Source organism: Peromyscus californicus, unplaced genomic scaffold (genome assembly GCF_007827085.1).
Source record: "Peromyscus californicus insignis strain IS unplaced genomic scaffold, ASM782708v3 Scaffold_11__1_contigs__length_118956290, whole genome shotgun sequence".
Lineage (NCBI taxonomy): Eukaryota > Metazoa > Chordata > Mammalia > Rodentia > Cricetidae > Peromyscus > Peromyscus californicus.
In genome coordinates, this window is record NW_026294402.1 from 93,884,333 (window position 1) to 93,899,325 (window position 14,993).

At 39.8% G+C, this 14,993-nt stretch overlaps 1 protein-coding gene across 4 annotated transcripts in view; it reads right to left on the bottom strand.

Annotated features, from left to right (window-relative positions):
- The window catches only part of Armc8 (armadillo repeat containing 8), a 97,682-nt gene that overhangs the window by 21,260 nt on the left and 61,429 nt on the right, over window positions 1-14,993 (bottom strand). For 3 of the 4 annotated variants that reach the window (XM_052717950.1, XM_052717941.1, XM_052717933.1), the window contains 4 exons: window positions 6,860-6,942; window positions 6,482-6,563; window positions 3,831-3,917; window positions 2,032-2,124 (listed from right to left, as the gene is read on the bottom strand). In XM_052717950.1, coding sequence (XP_052573910.1) covers window positions 2,032-2,124; window positions 3,831-3,917; window positions 6,482-6,563; window positions 6,860-6,942 — 345 coding nt within the window. The remainder of the gene's footprint in view (window positions 1-2,031; window positions 2,125-3,830; window positions 3,918-6,481; window positions 6,564-6,859; window positions 6,943-14,993) is intronic. The other variant, XM_052717958.1, reaches the window with a different exon arrangement.

Genomic DNA, 14,993 nt, shown 5'->3' on the forward strand with positions numbered 1-14,993 from the left:
TGGGAGGTATGCCCTGACTACTAGCAACTCAGATGGCCAGTGGTTACTTTGTTTCTACTTATTTTCTAATTCATATAATAGATTAGCCCAGTTTAATCCAAGCTCTATGTCTAAAGAAAAAAAAAAACAGCAAATGCCAAATAACAATTCATAAGCAAACACTTGCTGTAAAAGTCTCTCATAAATTGGTGGTTTAGCAAAAGGTAGATGGAATAATTTAAAGTTAAGTAAAGCTGGCTAGAAACAAGCCAAGCTAAGGCCGAACATTCATAATTAAGAATAAGCCTCCATGAGTGATTTATTTGGGAGCTGGGTGGCGGGCCCCCCAAAAGAGCAAAAACAAACAGCAACACTGGAAGCACCAATACATCTGATTGCCTTTGCCCTTTAAAGTTCTAGAAGGGAAATGTTCAAAGGTTGAATGTTTTACCACATTAGAACTGAGAAATGCTATGGTGAGTCAGACCAGCCATGATTTATCCTGTCTAAGCCACAAAGCATTACAAAGGGAGAGTGAGGCTGTCCCTGAAAGTGTCCTTGCCTGAAACAGCAAGGTGTTCCTCAGTTTGAACTATTCATAGCAATGATGTCTTGACTATGAAGGTTTATTTTCATACAAAAACAATTGGGAGGTTGTAGTGGGTAGCTGTTCCAGCTTTGACCTTGAAACACTGCCCCTAGAGTGACAGCAGGTAACTGCCACACCTGCCTATGACCTGCCCCTGGGGTGTGGCTAAGAGGGAGCCCCTTAAGACTCAAGGTGTACACCTGCTTGCCCCTTCTGGATACCTCGTGGTCTTAGAAGCTAGATGGGAGACCAAACCAGAGTTGTCCGCTGGATGGTACCTCATCTCTCCCGGATCCTGTAACCAATCCCTATTAGCTGTAAGTTACCCCAGAAATAAATCTCTCTTGATTAGCAGATTTTAAAAAAAATGGTGGTTTATATGTAGTTATTATCCTCTAGTAAGGTATTCATTTTAATTAAGTAACGAAGACCTATCAGAGAGCAAGGTTATCAATGATGCGGGCTCCCACCCCCAGGGTGTCCCCTCACCTATGGCATGTGTGCACACTCCCCCACTAAATAAAGTTATCAGATAGTTTTAAAATAGCAATAAAAATATAAAGCACCTAGCTTTGGTCCGATACACAGCAATTACACTGTAAATACTGTAAGTGTGTTTTTAAAATCCATGTAGGTTTACTTCTTTTCAAAATTTAATAAAGTTTACTTTAATGATCTTGAGAAAAATGGCTCTGATCTCATAATTGTAGAAACTATTATTATATTTACCAGAAATTGTTCAATTACTAAGTATTTATGCACCAGTTAAGTTATTGTGGCAAGGTAACTACTCTATAAAATATGCTATGTGGGTGATGCTTCTATTAGTTCAATTCAGAATTCTACTTCAGAATGTCTATCTTTTAAAACATGTACACCATAAACATGAAATTTTATGTGTCAGTTAGAACAGCAATCATTCTATGCCTTGGTTTACTACGTAAAGAATGAAAAGAATATCCCTATATGCACATATAAAATAAGCAGTTCCTATGACAAGTAGTGCATTCAGATGAACACAGACTTCATTTCCCAAATGAGGAATCGCTATATGACCAAACAACTCATTCACAGCTGAACCTGAAAGATGATGAACACAGAATCTTTCAGACTTTAAGTCATTAGAAAACTGGACTATGTTAGTCAGTTTTTTTTTTTGTGTGTTTTTTTTTTGTTAGCCAGTTTTTTAAAGAGAAAATTCTAGCTGAGCAATAGTGGCGCACACCTTTAAACTCAGAAATTGGGAGGCAGAGGTAGGCAGCTCTCTGTAAATTCGAGGCCAGCCTGGCCTACAGAGCAAGTTTCAGGACAACCAAGGCTACACAGAAAAACCCTGTCTTGAAACCTCCCCCCCCCCAAAAAAAAAACAAAAGAAAGAAAATTCCAGAACACATTCCATAGTCATAACTTGATAATACCTCTATATTTCTTGTAAATTGTTACATTAAAAGGGAGAAACATACCATTAAAGCCCAAATCCCATTCACTCGTAGAGCAGGGTTTTCACTCTGTGTCAATCCACAAAGCAGCTCTACAGCTCCTGATTCCAAAATTGGCTGAATGGAAAAGGAGGAGCAAGAAAGAATGATAAATAAATAACAATAAAAAACAGAGTCCACATCAGATATTCAGATATGCAAACCAGTGTCTGCTTCACCACTGACAGTATAATCTCTTCTCCATCTCACCAATTCTAATCAGGAATTAATGCACCATAAAAGTTAACTTGAGGAAGACATTCTCATTCTCTCTCTCTCTCTCCCTCCCTCCCTCCCTACACACACACACACACACACACACACACACACACACACACACACACACACACACAGTCTGTAGGCATCCTAATACGGGCCCATTTCACATAGACTCTTATAACCCCATCTACTTCCCTGCTCTTGTTCTCTTCAATCCAAACACACTGCAGAACTCATTTCAGGCTTGTTCTCTGCACTAATAGTCCATGACATGAACACAGCACAACTGTGTTCTTAAAGGCATACCACATCTCATGGCCACAATAGCCTAACTACCAAATATAGTTAGAATACCTAGCTGAAAATGGGTTTCTAGAGTTCTTAAAAATCCAAACTTTACAAGATGAAGATTTACCATTAACGAATACCTTTCAAGGCCACATGCCAAGTGGTTACTAGAAAGAACTTAAGGAATTCAGCTGTACAGACCCAGGAAAGGGCACACACAACACTGGGCTGTCAATCAACATCTCATCATGGTCACAAAGGGGCCTATGAGACTCCACCCCTTCCTGAGGGTCTACTGCCAGTTAACGGTTGCTGGGAAAGAAGGGTGTCATGTTCTGCAGTGTGTAACCACAGTCAAGCTGCCCATGCTCTAGTAAGTAACTTCCATGCACGGTCATGCAAGCCACCCTAATCAACACAGCGGATCACACACAAAAGTACGGGAAGAGAGTGATTCTCTGGGAAGAAGGGTTTCAGTAGGAGAGGGAGGAGGGGAGAGACAGGAAGAGCAGTGAAAACCACTAAATTCTGAAAACTGTCAAGAATAGAAATAATAGAAAAAAACCCTGTATTTGTTCTTGCCCAAACAATGACCACTGAATATTACTTTCTGATGCAAGGAGTTTTTCCTTGAAATGACTTACAATCCTGGTTTTCAAAGACAAGTTGTTTTTCAATTTATTCTTTAGTAAACATTGTTTGAAAATAGTCTATTATTTATATTTTTATAATTATTTCTTTACGTGCAATTTCAATACAGGCTAACCACATACTGTGATATATTTTATTTATTTATAGACAAGCTGGCCTCAAATTCTTGGGCTCATGGAACCCTCTTGCCTCAGTCTCCCAAGCAGTGGAGACTACAGGGGAATATTACTTTGGGCTTTGAAACATCTATGAAGTAGGCTGAACATGACAGGTAATGGGAAGTCATTCCAATACTGAAAAATAAGTGATTTGTCTCCTTCTCTACCCAAATCAAACAATTCAGAAGCAGTTCTTCAACCCAATCCACAAATTTCAACACCAACTATTATTTTTAAAAAATAAGAAAAGCTGGGAGGTGATGGTACACACCTTAATCCCAGCACTCAGAAGGCAGAGCCGGCAGATCTCTGTGGGTTTGAGGCCAGCCTGGTCTACAGAGCGAGATCCAGGACAGCCAGGGCTACAAAGAGAAACTCTGTCTTGAAAAGTCAAAATAAATAAACAAATAAAAACAAAAAACCAGTGACTGACTACACTTTAGCCAGGTGAGAGAAAACGATACTAACCTCTTTACTTGGAGAAAATTCAAGAAGAAGGTTACATAACATGGAAGAGGCTACTACTAGGATTTCATCGGGTGCATTTTGTAAAACCTACAGAATAAAAAGGGCAAGGTCATTAATTTTGAAATGCTGAAGGTGAGGTCATGACTAAGTAAAACCCTGAACAATCATCTTTCAACCTGACTTCTCATACTGGACAGTCAGTGTGTAGGAAAAAATAAGGCAATTCAGAAGCTGACCTCTACTGCCAAGCAAATAGAATTTTAGTAATAAAATAGGGCTGGGGTATAGCTTAGTTGGTAGAGTGCTTGTCTAGCATGTATGAGGCCCTGGGTTTGATCCCAGAACAAAAAATTATACACATGCATACATACATATGAATTTTATCCAAATAGAAAAATTTAAAACACAAACAAAATTTTTTATTAAAATTAAATGGCTATTATCTTGTGTTTTGTTAACCAACAGATTAAAATATATGGAAAGGCAAATAAGAAAAATTATTAGATACATAAGCAGCTTCTCAGCTATGAGAAATCAAAATGTGTATGAGTATCTGTATCTAATATTATATCTTAAATGTGTGACTAAATCATAGTTTGAGAGTTGAAGTCACATATAGTCAAGAGTACAAAACTCTTCTAAGCTGCTCCTCCAACCTTTGCCCTTGCAGAAGTAGACAGAAGTCACCTTGTTCTATCCTTGATGTGTATGATAGAGATTTTGAGCTGAGTAACCAGAAAAAAGAACTCCAGAAATGAAAGAAGTTATTTTGGGAAACAGAAAATAGTTAAAAGGTCTTGAATGGATAATTTAAATAAATTATGATCAAGCTGTAATTCAAAATAAACAAACAAACAAAACCCTGAAAAGAAAGAGTAGGAATTGTAAAAGAAAATATTAACTGAGGTGAGCCTTCAAAAATCTAACAATGTCACATTTGGCTCCATTGGTTTTAGATAAGAGATTGTGAAACAGACTTCTGTTGACCTAAACCAGTCAACTCCCAAGGTGGTACCTTACCAGTGTGGAAAGGTCGTAGTTAGAGTAGGCAAATAACCTTCCTGAGGTTGGGTGGGGGCTCTCAATGAGTTTCAGGAAACAAAAATACAGAAGGAAGTGAGTCGTTTTCAAAAGGGTGCCATATGTCCATTAGGGGAAATAAGGTGAAAGAAGCTCAGAGAATCATGTCAAGGAAATGGGACAAGTGCAATGGCACAGGCTGAGAAGGAAGGCCCACAGCAAAGGAGAACCTGAAGGAGTATTTTGTCCTGATAAGCCTCACAAGGCTGTATCATAGAAACCTAAACACAAATCACATACTCAATACTGTCATGCCTTCCAGTGAGGTAGCTCTAGGGTTCATACTTTCTTTCTTTTCTTTTTTTTTTTTTTGGTTTTCTGAGACAGAGTTTCAGTGTGTAGCCTTGGCTGTCCTGTAAATCACTCTGTAGACCAGGCTGTCCTTAAACTCACAGAGATCTGCCTGCCTCCGCCTCCTGAGGGCTGGGATTAAAGGCGTGCACCACCACCACCTGGCTCATATTGTTTCTTAAACAACAATTGTCATCTTACTTCAAGACCTCAAAGAATAAATCATAAACTCTGCCACGAGACCAACTTTCCTATAAGAACCACTCAGCACGCTAATTCCCAAGGCAATGGTCCAATTCCACCTCTAAAGCAGATAACAGCAGTACCCCACAAAAACAAAGTCTCACTATACAGACCAACTGGCTTCACTTCATGACCTCCCTGCCTTTACTTTCCAGTTCCTAAGATATCAGACATGCATCACCTAGCTCCCACCTGGTTATCTATCCATCAGTCTGTCTCATTACACTCCATCCTATGATAATCATGAAGGCAGCTTTGCTATTTCCTACATCTTTCATGCACAGCATTTCTGCTCACAGAAAGAAATCCTTCTGTTCATTTTTCCTTTAAAGTCTAATTCACATTTGTCCTGCTTGACCTTCCTCTTACTTCTGCCATACTGACGTCCCTACTCTAAACTGAAGTTTAAACAAGGGTAAGATGGCTATTGCAAGGCCGATGTGCCTGGAGGCTTCACTTAATGCTTAGTAAGTACTCAAAAACAAACAACAAAAAACAAATTTTAAAATTCTACCGAAAAAATGAAATGCATACTTAAGACATTAAAAAAAAAATCAAAGACCAAGATGACTGTGGTTCAGTATGGGGGTTAACATTATTAGCAGCAACTAATTGCCAGCCCCCTTTAAGTTTCATTCAGATTTATTTGCCTTGAATTCTTTCTTGCTGGCATAGGAGATTCCAAAAGCAGAGTTAATCTTATTTTATATCTATAACTAGCCAATTATTTTCTTTTTTATGACCCGAAGACGACAAGGAAAACTCTTGATTTAAGTTTAAAGAGTAATTAGAAACACAGAGAAGACCAAATGAGTACTAAGAGCTCAAGCTAATAAAGAAGCATGGGCTGGGACTTCCCTCCCACACATGAAACGCTGCCCTGAGAAATGCATTCTCTAAGTCTGTAGATGCTCAGAACATCTGACTCAAGATAAACATCAACATGTTCTATGAAAGAATCAGATGTAATCCTAGACCTGGGTGCTGCTGGCCAGCTCAGCTCACAGGCTCTGTGCCAACTGCTGTGACTTTCTCACCTTCATTAAAGGTTTCCACACCGCATGATCCTGGAAACTGGTTCGAAGCTGCTGTACAGATCTGGATAAACTGTGCAAACATCTATAAAGAATGATCAAAATTAGCTTCCCAAGAAGCCAAAACTCACATTCCAAATCAATTGCTTGGCTTTTCACTAGTACAAACGGACACTTCAAGCATGGCTATCGATACTAAGTCAGCTACAGCAAGACACCTCTCGGGCGTTGGAGGTTCTGTTAGGTAACATTGCAACTGCATGACTTCACCTGAGCAGACGTTCCAGGAACATCTGCATCCTGCGCTTAGTGAAGGACCGGAAAGGAAACGGGCTAAACACACAGCAAGGGATTTTTATTCAGACCACGTAAAGCTCATACCTGACAGCAGCTAACCGCACCTTGACACTAGACTCAGACAAGCCAGTCACAATCCGGTCCATCATATTCTCAGTCTCAATGATCTGGAGAAAAAGGTTAATGCTGCATAAATAACAACATGAAGGTGACAAACTTCACCACTTGTAAATGCAAGTATGTTAGTGTCCATTAAGAGTTCATGTTTTTAGCAAAAGATTTTACCTCTTGACAATCACCTTGCAGTGGGGCAGGCAGCTCACTAGAGATGGGATAAACACTCACTAAGGACAAGCCAGGATAAATGGCAGCCATAATTATGTTGATTTTTAAAGATGCTTAAAACAAAATTTACATAGCATAAGTTCTACAGAGGTGTGCATAAACGATCTAGAGTGAGGGGATGCAAGTAAACCATGAGACGTTTCCCTTTAAGAATGATAAAGAATCATAGTCCACAATGTCCTCATCAAGTGAATGAAATCTATAGGTTCTGACATAGCTATTCTGAGGCTCCACCTTACCAAGTAAATTTAAACTAAGTGAAATATTTACAAGTAACCCTTGCTATCCTTTACCACAGCACCAGGCCCTGATACATGACACCACAACAATCATTACGCTTTGTTTCTTATGGTTAAAAGATACCCTGAAATCAGTCTTCATTAAGTCAGGTACTGATAAAAGAATAGCATGCAGAGGAAATTAAGCTAAATTGCATGGGCCTATAGAAAAATAGACTTTTCCTAGTAAAGTGTTAGTATAATCACAAAACATTAACATCGTCAATGGATATTTGTTGAGTTCATGTGTGAGCCAGTCGTCCTGCTAAGCATTCTATAGTCTCTGGTTATCTGACTCCTCTATTATCTCTTCTCTAAGTGCTAGTATGAACATTCTCACTGACATCCTAGGAAGTTGACCTGACTGCAGAGTCCATGCACTTAGCAACACTTGTAAGACTGCTCTGGTTAATAGTTCTAAACATGAATGATCCATCATTGGGAGGAGTTGGTACTCTCACCTGGAACACCTAGCTCAGACCAATACGAGGGAGCTGTGGATAGCCTGTATGTCCAGGACACACCAGTTAAACCAGATTCTTGCAGAGAGAGGAACCTGTGATTTTAGAAGGTGAGTTGAGTGTGCAACCGAAGATTAAGCTTAAGACCACCAACCTAGAGTGACATGGATTCAGAAGCTGGACTTCAGAACAGGAGAGAAACCTCAGCATGTTCAGAGCCCAGCAGCAGAAGTCATTTCCAATTACCAGTGACCAGTAAAGAGACCTCTACTATCAAGAACAGAGAACCTAGGGCTGGAGAGACGACTCAGTGGTTAAAAGCACTGCTCTTCCATGGGCTCCAGGTTTGATTCCCAGCACCCACATGGCAGCTCACAACCTTCTCTAACTCCAGTCTATGGAATTCAAAGCCCTCTTCTGGCCTTGACAGGTACACACAGGTGGTACAGACAGACATACAGGCAAAACACTCATACACATTAAGAGGAGGAAGGGTGGAGGGAAACCTTGGGCTGGTGAGAAGCCTCAGGGGCTAACGGTATGTGCCACTGAGTCGGAGGACTTGAGATCAAGCACCTGAACCTACATGGTGGAAGGAGAGAACTAGCTTCTGCAAGCTGTCCTCTCACTTACAAACATACACATAACACACATATATACATGTAACACACACACACACACACACACACACACACACACACACACACACACACACACACACACACACTTGGAACAAGAAAGAGAACAGGAACCACACTTTAGCCACAGATCAGGAAAGGAAATTTTCATATAGTGTTCAGTGTCTAAATAGCCCAAGAATATGTACAATACAGTACAAGAATGCTTAAGTTCCTTATACCAAACCAACCCTAATCACATTCTTACCTTTTACGAGCATCCATGCTCTGCCCATTATCACTTCTAGCCTCTCATATGCCTTCTTTCTCAGGCTAGCTATTCTTTAACTCTCCTCTAATTTTCTCCCAATGTAGATGCCTGCCAGCTTCTCAGCAGACACAATCCCACCTGTCAGACTTTTACCACAGGTTCCCCCCCAGTCCCTCCCCCCACCCTATACTCACCTGGAAGAGATCCCCATGTTCCTTGTGGTACCCATCTCCCACTTCAGCCCACTTTTTCCTTTTTGAGATGGGGTCTGTCTATGTTGCCCTAGTTGAGTCTCTAACTCAAACATAGGAACCCAAGTGATCTTGTCACCTCAGGCTCCTGAGAGATGGGGACCACAAGCCTGTGGCTCAGAGTCCCACTTCTTATTGGAACCTCTCCATTCTGTCCCTTTTTTCTTTACCTTTGTTATACTGAATACATCAAGTTGGGTACATGAAGCTTAAAGCCCTTCTCCTATGAGCCCCTAGACCACCTCCCCATTTCCTTCTTGTATCTTTACAGTGACTTCATCAGAGCCTGTGTGTGTATAGGAGAATGAGACACAGGATTACTTTCTAAAATCCTGGAAACACTATCAGCACTCTCTTCAGGTGCTTGGGAAACCGAGGCATAGGCAAGACTTGATAGAGACTTACGGATAATGTTTACTGGCTACATTTAGCCAAAGAAGTAAATCTACCAGTCTAGCAATCATATAAACATCTAATAAAGACTATCTCAATATAGCAACAGGTCATAAATACCTGAATGCAGCTGGCAAGATGGTTAACAGGTGAAGATGCTTGCCCACCAAGCCTGGCAACCTGAGTTTGTTTCCTGGAACGCACATGCTGGAAAGAACTGACTCCCACAAATTGTCTTCTGACCACCAAACATGAACCATGACACCCATGCACACAAATAGTATTTGTGTACACACTTCTCACAAACAAATACATGTAAAATAAACAAATGTTTGAAACTGCTTAGCCTCAAGAAAGATCCTAATTCCATATAAGAGACAGGCTAGAAAATTCTAAAAGCTTAGTATAGCCCCACATCAAGGCTATGACCTCCCTCCCAAAGTTATTGAGGTCAACAATCAACAGCCCTGGGAGAGGGAACAGTGTGTTAACCATAATAAAATGATTGGCCAGTCAATCTAGTGATGGAAGATGTAAAATACAATGTTACATGTGCTATATAAGCTTAGGTGGAAGATGTAAAATACAATGTTACATCTGCTATATAAGCTTAGGCAATCCACTTTCCCTCTCTAGGTCTTCAGCAAAATGAAGAGACAGCAATCATTCCATGATATCAGCAGGCAAACAACAATCCATTTCCCTGGACAAGACCATTAGATTGTTCAGAAGCACTATGGAAAGCAAGGTAAACAGGAAAAAAGTCAGGGACTGACCACGCCTAGTGAAACATGTATCAAAACCAGGTAGGACAAATGATCCAGTTCCTACATGCATTCCTGCACTCATTTATTCAGCAAATATGAGTGTCTAGTCATGAACACGGTTTAAAACTCAAGGAAATAGTAATGATGGCGAGAGTCCTTGCTCTATCAAACTTGGTGCTGAAGAGCGGCTATGGTGTTGTGTCTACAGCTGCAAAGGCATCTAAAGGAGTGACAAGATCATGGGCTTCAGCGAGGAAAAATGAAAGAAACATGAAGAAAGGAAGGGAGGAGAGAGAACCATTCTGAAGAATGGGGCTTTTACTATTAATTGGGGAATGATCATTAATGACCTTTCTAGGGAGTAACCAAGCTCAGAGAGGATGATGAAGAACTGTTAGTGCCCACCACTTTAACACTGGAATTACTGGAACCTCTCCATTCTGTCCCTTTTTTCTTTACCTTTGTTATACTGAATACATCAAGTTGGGTACATGAAGCTTACAAAACTTATTTCCTAACAAAAACTTAATTCCTAAGGTTGTTTTTTTTTTTTTTTTTTTTTTTTTAACAGTAAGGCTATCTTGAGAGTCTTTCTTTCCATCTGGGTACAAACTGACTTTTCCTGGGCCATCTACATATAGGTACAGATTTGTAAATTAAATTGTTATAAAGCAGATTTCAGTAACCCTGCCAGGATTCTTCTAGGAAGCTCAAAACTTGAGACTTTGATTCACAAGAGGGTAAAAATACAAAAATCAGAATATGAACATAGAATTCCAGTTCAAAATAGCATCCAGGGAGTTTGTGTGAATGAACAACATGATCTAACCAAGGCTTTACAGCCTGAGCACTGAAGCCATGTTGATTGGGGTATAGGGGGAACACCACAGTGAGAATACCATGACCAAATGAGGATAAACATGGGATTATAAGGCTTTAAGGAAAGGTTTAGAAATACAGACAACAAATTTTCAGCTCAACAGGGAAGGGCTCAGAGGTGACTACCACCAAGGTCCACTGACTCATGATATTGCCACACTGTTTTACAGATCTGGGGTTGGAAAGGCACAAGCAATAAACCATGTTCTCTATGATACCTCTTAACAACCCCAGTACCATGCTCCAAAACTTTGGAAGGGACCAAGTCTTAGCACCTAGAATGGAATCTTAGGTCCTTCAAGGATGTAAGAGTAATGCCAAGTGGAAGTTGTCTGAATGACCCACGGGTCTTGTTGGAGATTCCATAAAAGAGATACTGTCCTTTATTACAGATACCGCATCCAACCAGAAGGGGTACTAGTAATAGGCTGTCTTTCAAGTGGAGGAGGTCATTCCTTTTCTTCTAGGGACAAGGACTATAAATGTAACTACAGAACTAAATCTGAAACTGATGAGGTTTAGGTCAATGGACTAAGTGTTACACTGGTATCTGTAGTCAATATCTGCATGCTGCCGCATTTGTATTATTGCAATTCTTCCAGGAATGGACATGCATCTAGTAGAACAGGATGGGAGAACAAAAGACCTCTGGGCATGAGGAAGAAACAGTGAAAGAATGGAACCCATATAACACCAAGATGGTTTACTGTACATACAGCAATGTCAACAACCCAAAGATATCCTTTAGATACAAGAGAAACTCTCAGTCCTCCGTCAATAAACTCCAGACGACCTATAATCCAGTTAAGGCCAGGACATATACCATCTTTACCTAGGAGTTTATGAAGAGCTAGAAGGATTGGAAATATATGACTAAAGAAACAAAGCAAAACACTTGGAATCAATTATTCTTCCTCAGTAAGACTAAGGATGAAACATTCTTCAGGTACCAGAAAAAAACTTAAGTCTGAACTTTAAACTATGCTTAAAGCAGGTCAAGCAAACTACAAAAAGCAAGCCTCATATCTTGAGGTTTTAGTGGTATTAGTAAACTTTGTAAGCAATTTAAAGTGGGTGGGTTTGGGGTCAAAGGGGTAGATGATAAAGTGGTCATTATCTTAACATCAGTCTAGTCATTTTACAATTTCGAATGTGATTGTGAGAAAGGTTCCCTGAAGTTCTATAAAGTGTAGTGACACAGTTCTAAAGAAGACAGAGCTGACCACAGCAGTAAAAAGCTAGAGTCAAACTTTGAAACTAGAAAAGGCAGCCTCCCAGATCTATGAAGATAAATGACTGCATCTAGGAAGTCTAGTTAAAGCAGGAGAAAGCAAGCAGCGAGTAGCTGAAGGAAATAGGAAGGACCTGTCACAGAGGACGGAGTTGGTGGGCGTGGACCGCACTGTTTCAATCTATTAAGTGTTGCCATAGACAGCAATGAACAGTGATTTCAGCTCTAACCTTCACCTAGATGAGAACTGTGAATGTAAAATCTCATGTTAGTCAATGAAAAGGCTGATTTTCATAATGGTGCAGGAAATAGAGGGGTCATAAGCAACAGAGAAAGATAATGACATTGCCCTCTGGCTTCCACATGAACAAGCAATCTTGTACACCTGCACACATACAAATATACTAGCATGCTAGCATACACACACACACACACACACACACACACACACACACACAGAGCTTCAAATATACTTTGAAGAAATGTGGGTTATCTCTCTCAGCTCAACTTTTCCTTACCCCCAAACAACAAAAAAATAATACAAATATTATGATGTTAGAAGTGTTATATTGTATTTTAAAAAACCCACAACAAGTATCACTATATGAATTCAAATTTTAAGTTCAATCATTAGCTTACATCAGCACAGAACTAATGCAGCCACCAAATTACACTTTAGTTTAACAAATAAACAGAACCACTATACATCACCATTCAAACAGCAATAAACATTCCTCCACCTCCTTCTGTTTACTATCCCAGGGATGCGAACTGTGCACTGTCCCAGGAACTGTACAACATAAGAAATTTATTCCATATATGCATAGTCATACACCTCACAGTCTTTATTAAGGTCCAGGCATATTAAGGTCACAATTTACTGAGCAAATACAAGCCTAATGCCTGTAATAGTCCAGGTACTGCCTTTATGTAGCTTACATTCTAGTGATGAACACTACAGCTTGACAAAGTAGTGACTATTAAAGATCAAAGGATCTCACATGTTACCTCAAGTTTAAATCTATTCCCCAGGAAAAGTTGAGCTGAGAGAGATAACCCACATTTCTTCAAAGTATATTTGAAGCTCTCTCTCTCTCTCTCTCTGTGTGTGTGTGTGTGTGTGTGTGTGTGTATGCTAGCATGCTAGTATATTTGTATGTGTGCAGGTGTACAAGATTGCTTGTTCATGTGGAAGCCAGAGGGCAATGTTTAAATCTGTCCACAAAATAAAATTCTGAAATGGTACCTCTAGCTGGGGGTGGAGTTCATTGGTGGAGTGGCTTGCCTACCATGTACATGCTGGGTTTGATCCCAGCACCTCAAAAGAATAAAAATAAACAAATTATTTAAAAGGAAAACGCCATAGATTGAAATAGTATCTGAATATTTCTTCTCTAGAATAGTTTACAATATAATCACATTTAGATAGTACCCTTAGAAAAACATTTAAATTGATGCAAAGGAAATAGACATGTAGATTTCCCACTCTATAGGCCCAAACTTCTGAAAAAACTAATTTCCATGTGTGGAAGCAAAAAAGTGGGGAAGCTTTCCAACAAAGGTTCTTCAAAAGAGGCCTTTGCAAACTCCTTCGTGTGTTCATCCTGATTACAATCATAGTGTGCTCGTTGCTATGTGGCCTTCAATATATGATCCTCCTGCCTCCCAAGCATTGACTAGCTTATACTACCATGTCCTGCTACAGTCATTCTTATTCTGTGTGTGTTAATCAATCATGGCAAAACTGGTTTTCAGTGTAAATGAGATGTTCCATATATATATGAAACCTGGGAAGAATGACTATACAGCAATTTTTTCTCCTCTGTTTTAAACTTACAAGGTATAAACCAATCTATGCTTCATTCCTGGCTACATAGGTGATATATCATGAATGACAAACACACAAATAAATAAATGGATCTCATTATCTACCTAGTACCAAACAGAGAAAATTGTCATGTGTTCTCCATGTGCTGCCCTACCATCTGCTAGCATACACTCCGTAATTCTATACCAAGCTCCCCATTTTAGACAAATCCACTCACTCTTCCTACCCTTTACATCATCCTTTGACTCTATTAGAGGTATGTGACTTTACATAAGTAATATACTGTGAGGAGTAGAGGCATTGGCTTCAGAGAAACAGGGACAGTACTCAGATTCTAGATTTATTTACTAGCTGCCACCTTGCTCAGACTGCGTGCTTCCAGGTCCGGAACAGTTATCTCACAGGGTGGTGTGAGGTTTAAGAGAGAGAGAGATAACATACTCAAGTTTACCATGAAGTGTCCAGCACATAGTGAGTTCTTAATCAATGGCTGTTCCAGTCACATGGAATTCAGCTTCAAAGTAGAGTATATCTGGATTATTTGAATTATATGATTTTCGACCCTCCAACATGCTTTATATTTGCTTACTTTTCTCTTAGATATAGCATCTTACTCAGCAATGTTCCTAAGCAATCCACAGAATCCAGGAATAGTTTATACAGTAAATAAAAGCCACAGTTTTTAATCTCTTTTGCCCAAGGGTCCCATATGCCATCATCATTCAAATAAGGGAATCTCTAGTGACAGTGTCACACTGTTAATGCTTAATAATGGTTTTTGCAGGAAGGCAGACAATGTCTTCCCACTCTCCTGGTTTTGTGGGCCGCACTTCCTTTTACAGACCAAAGACAAACAGTAAGTATAGTTTCCCACCAAATTGGTTTATGGTGTTTGTT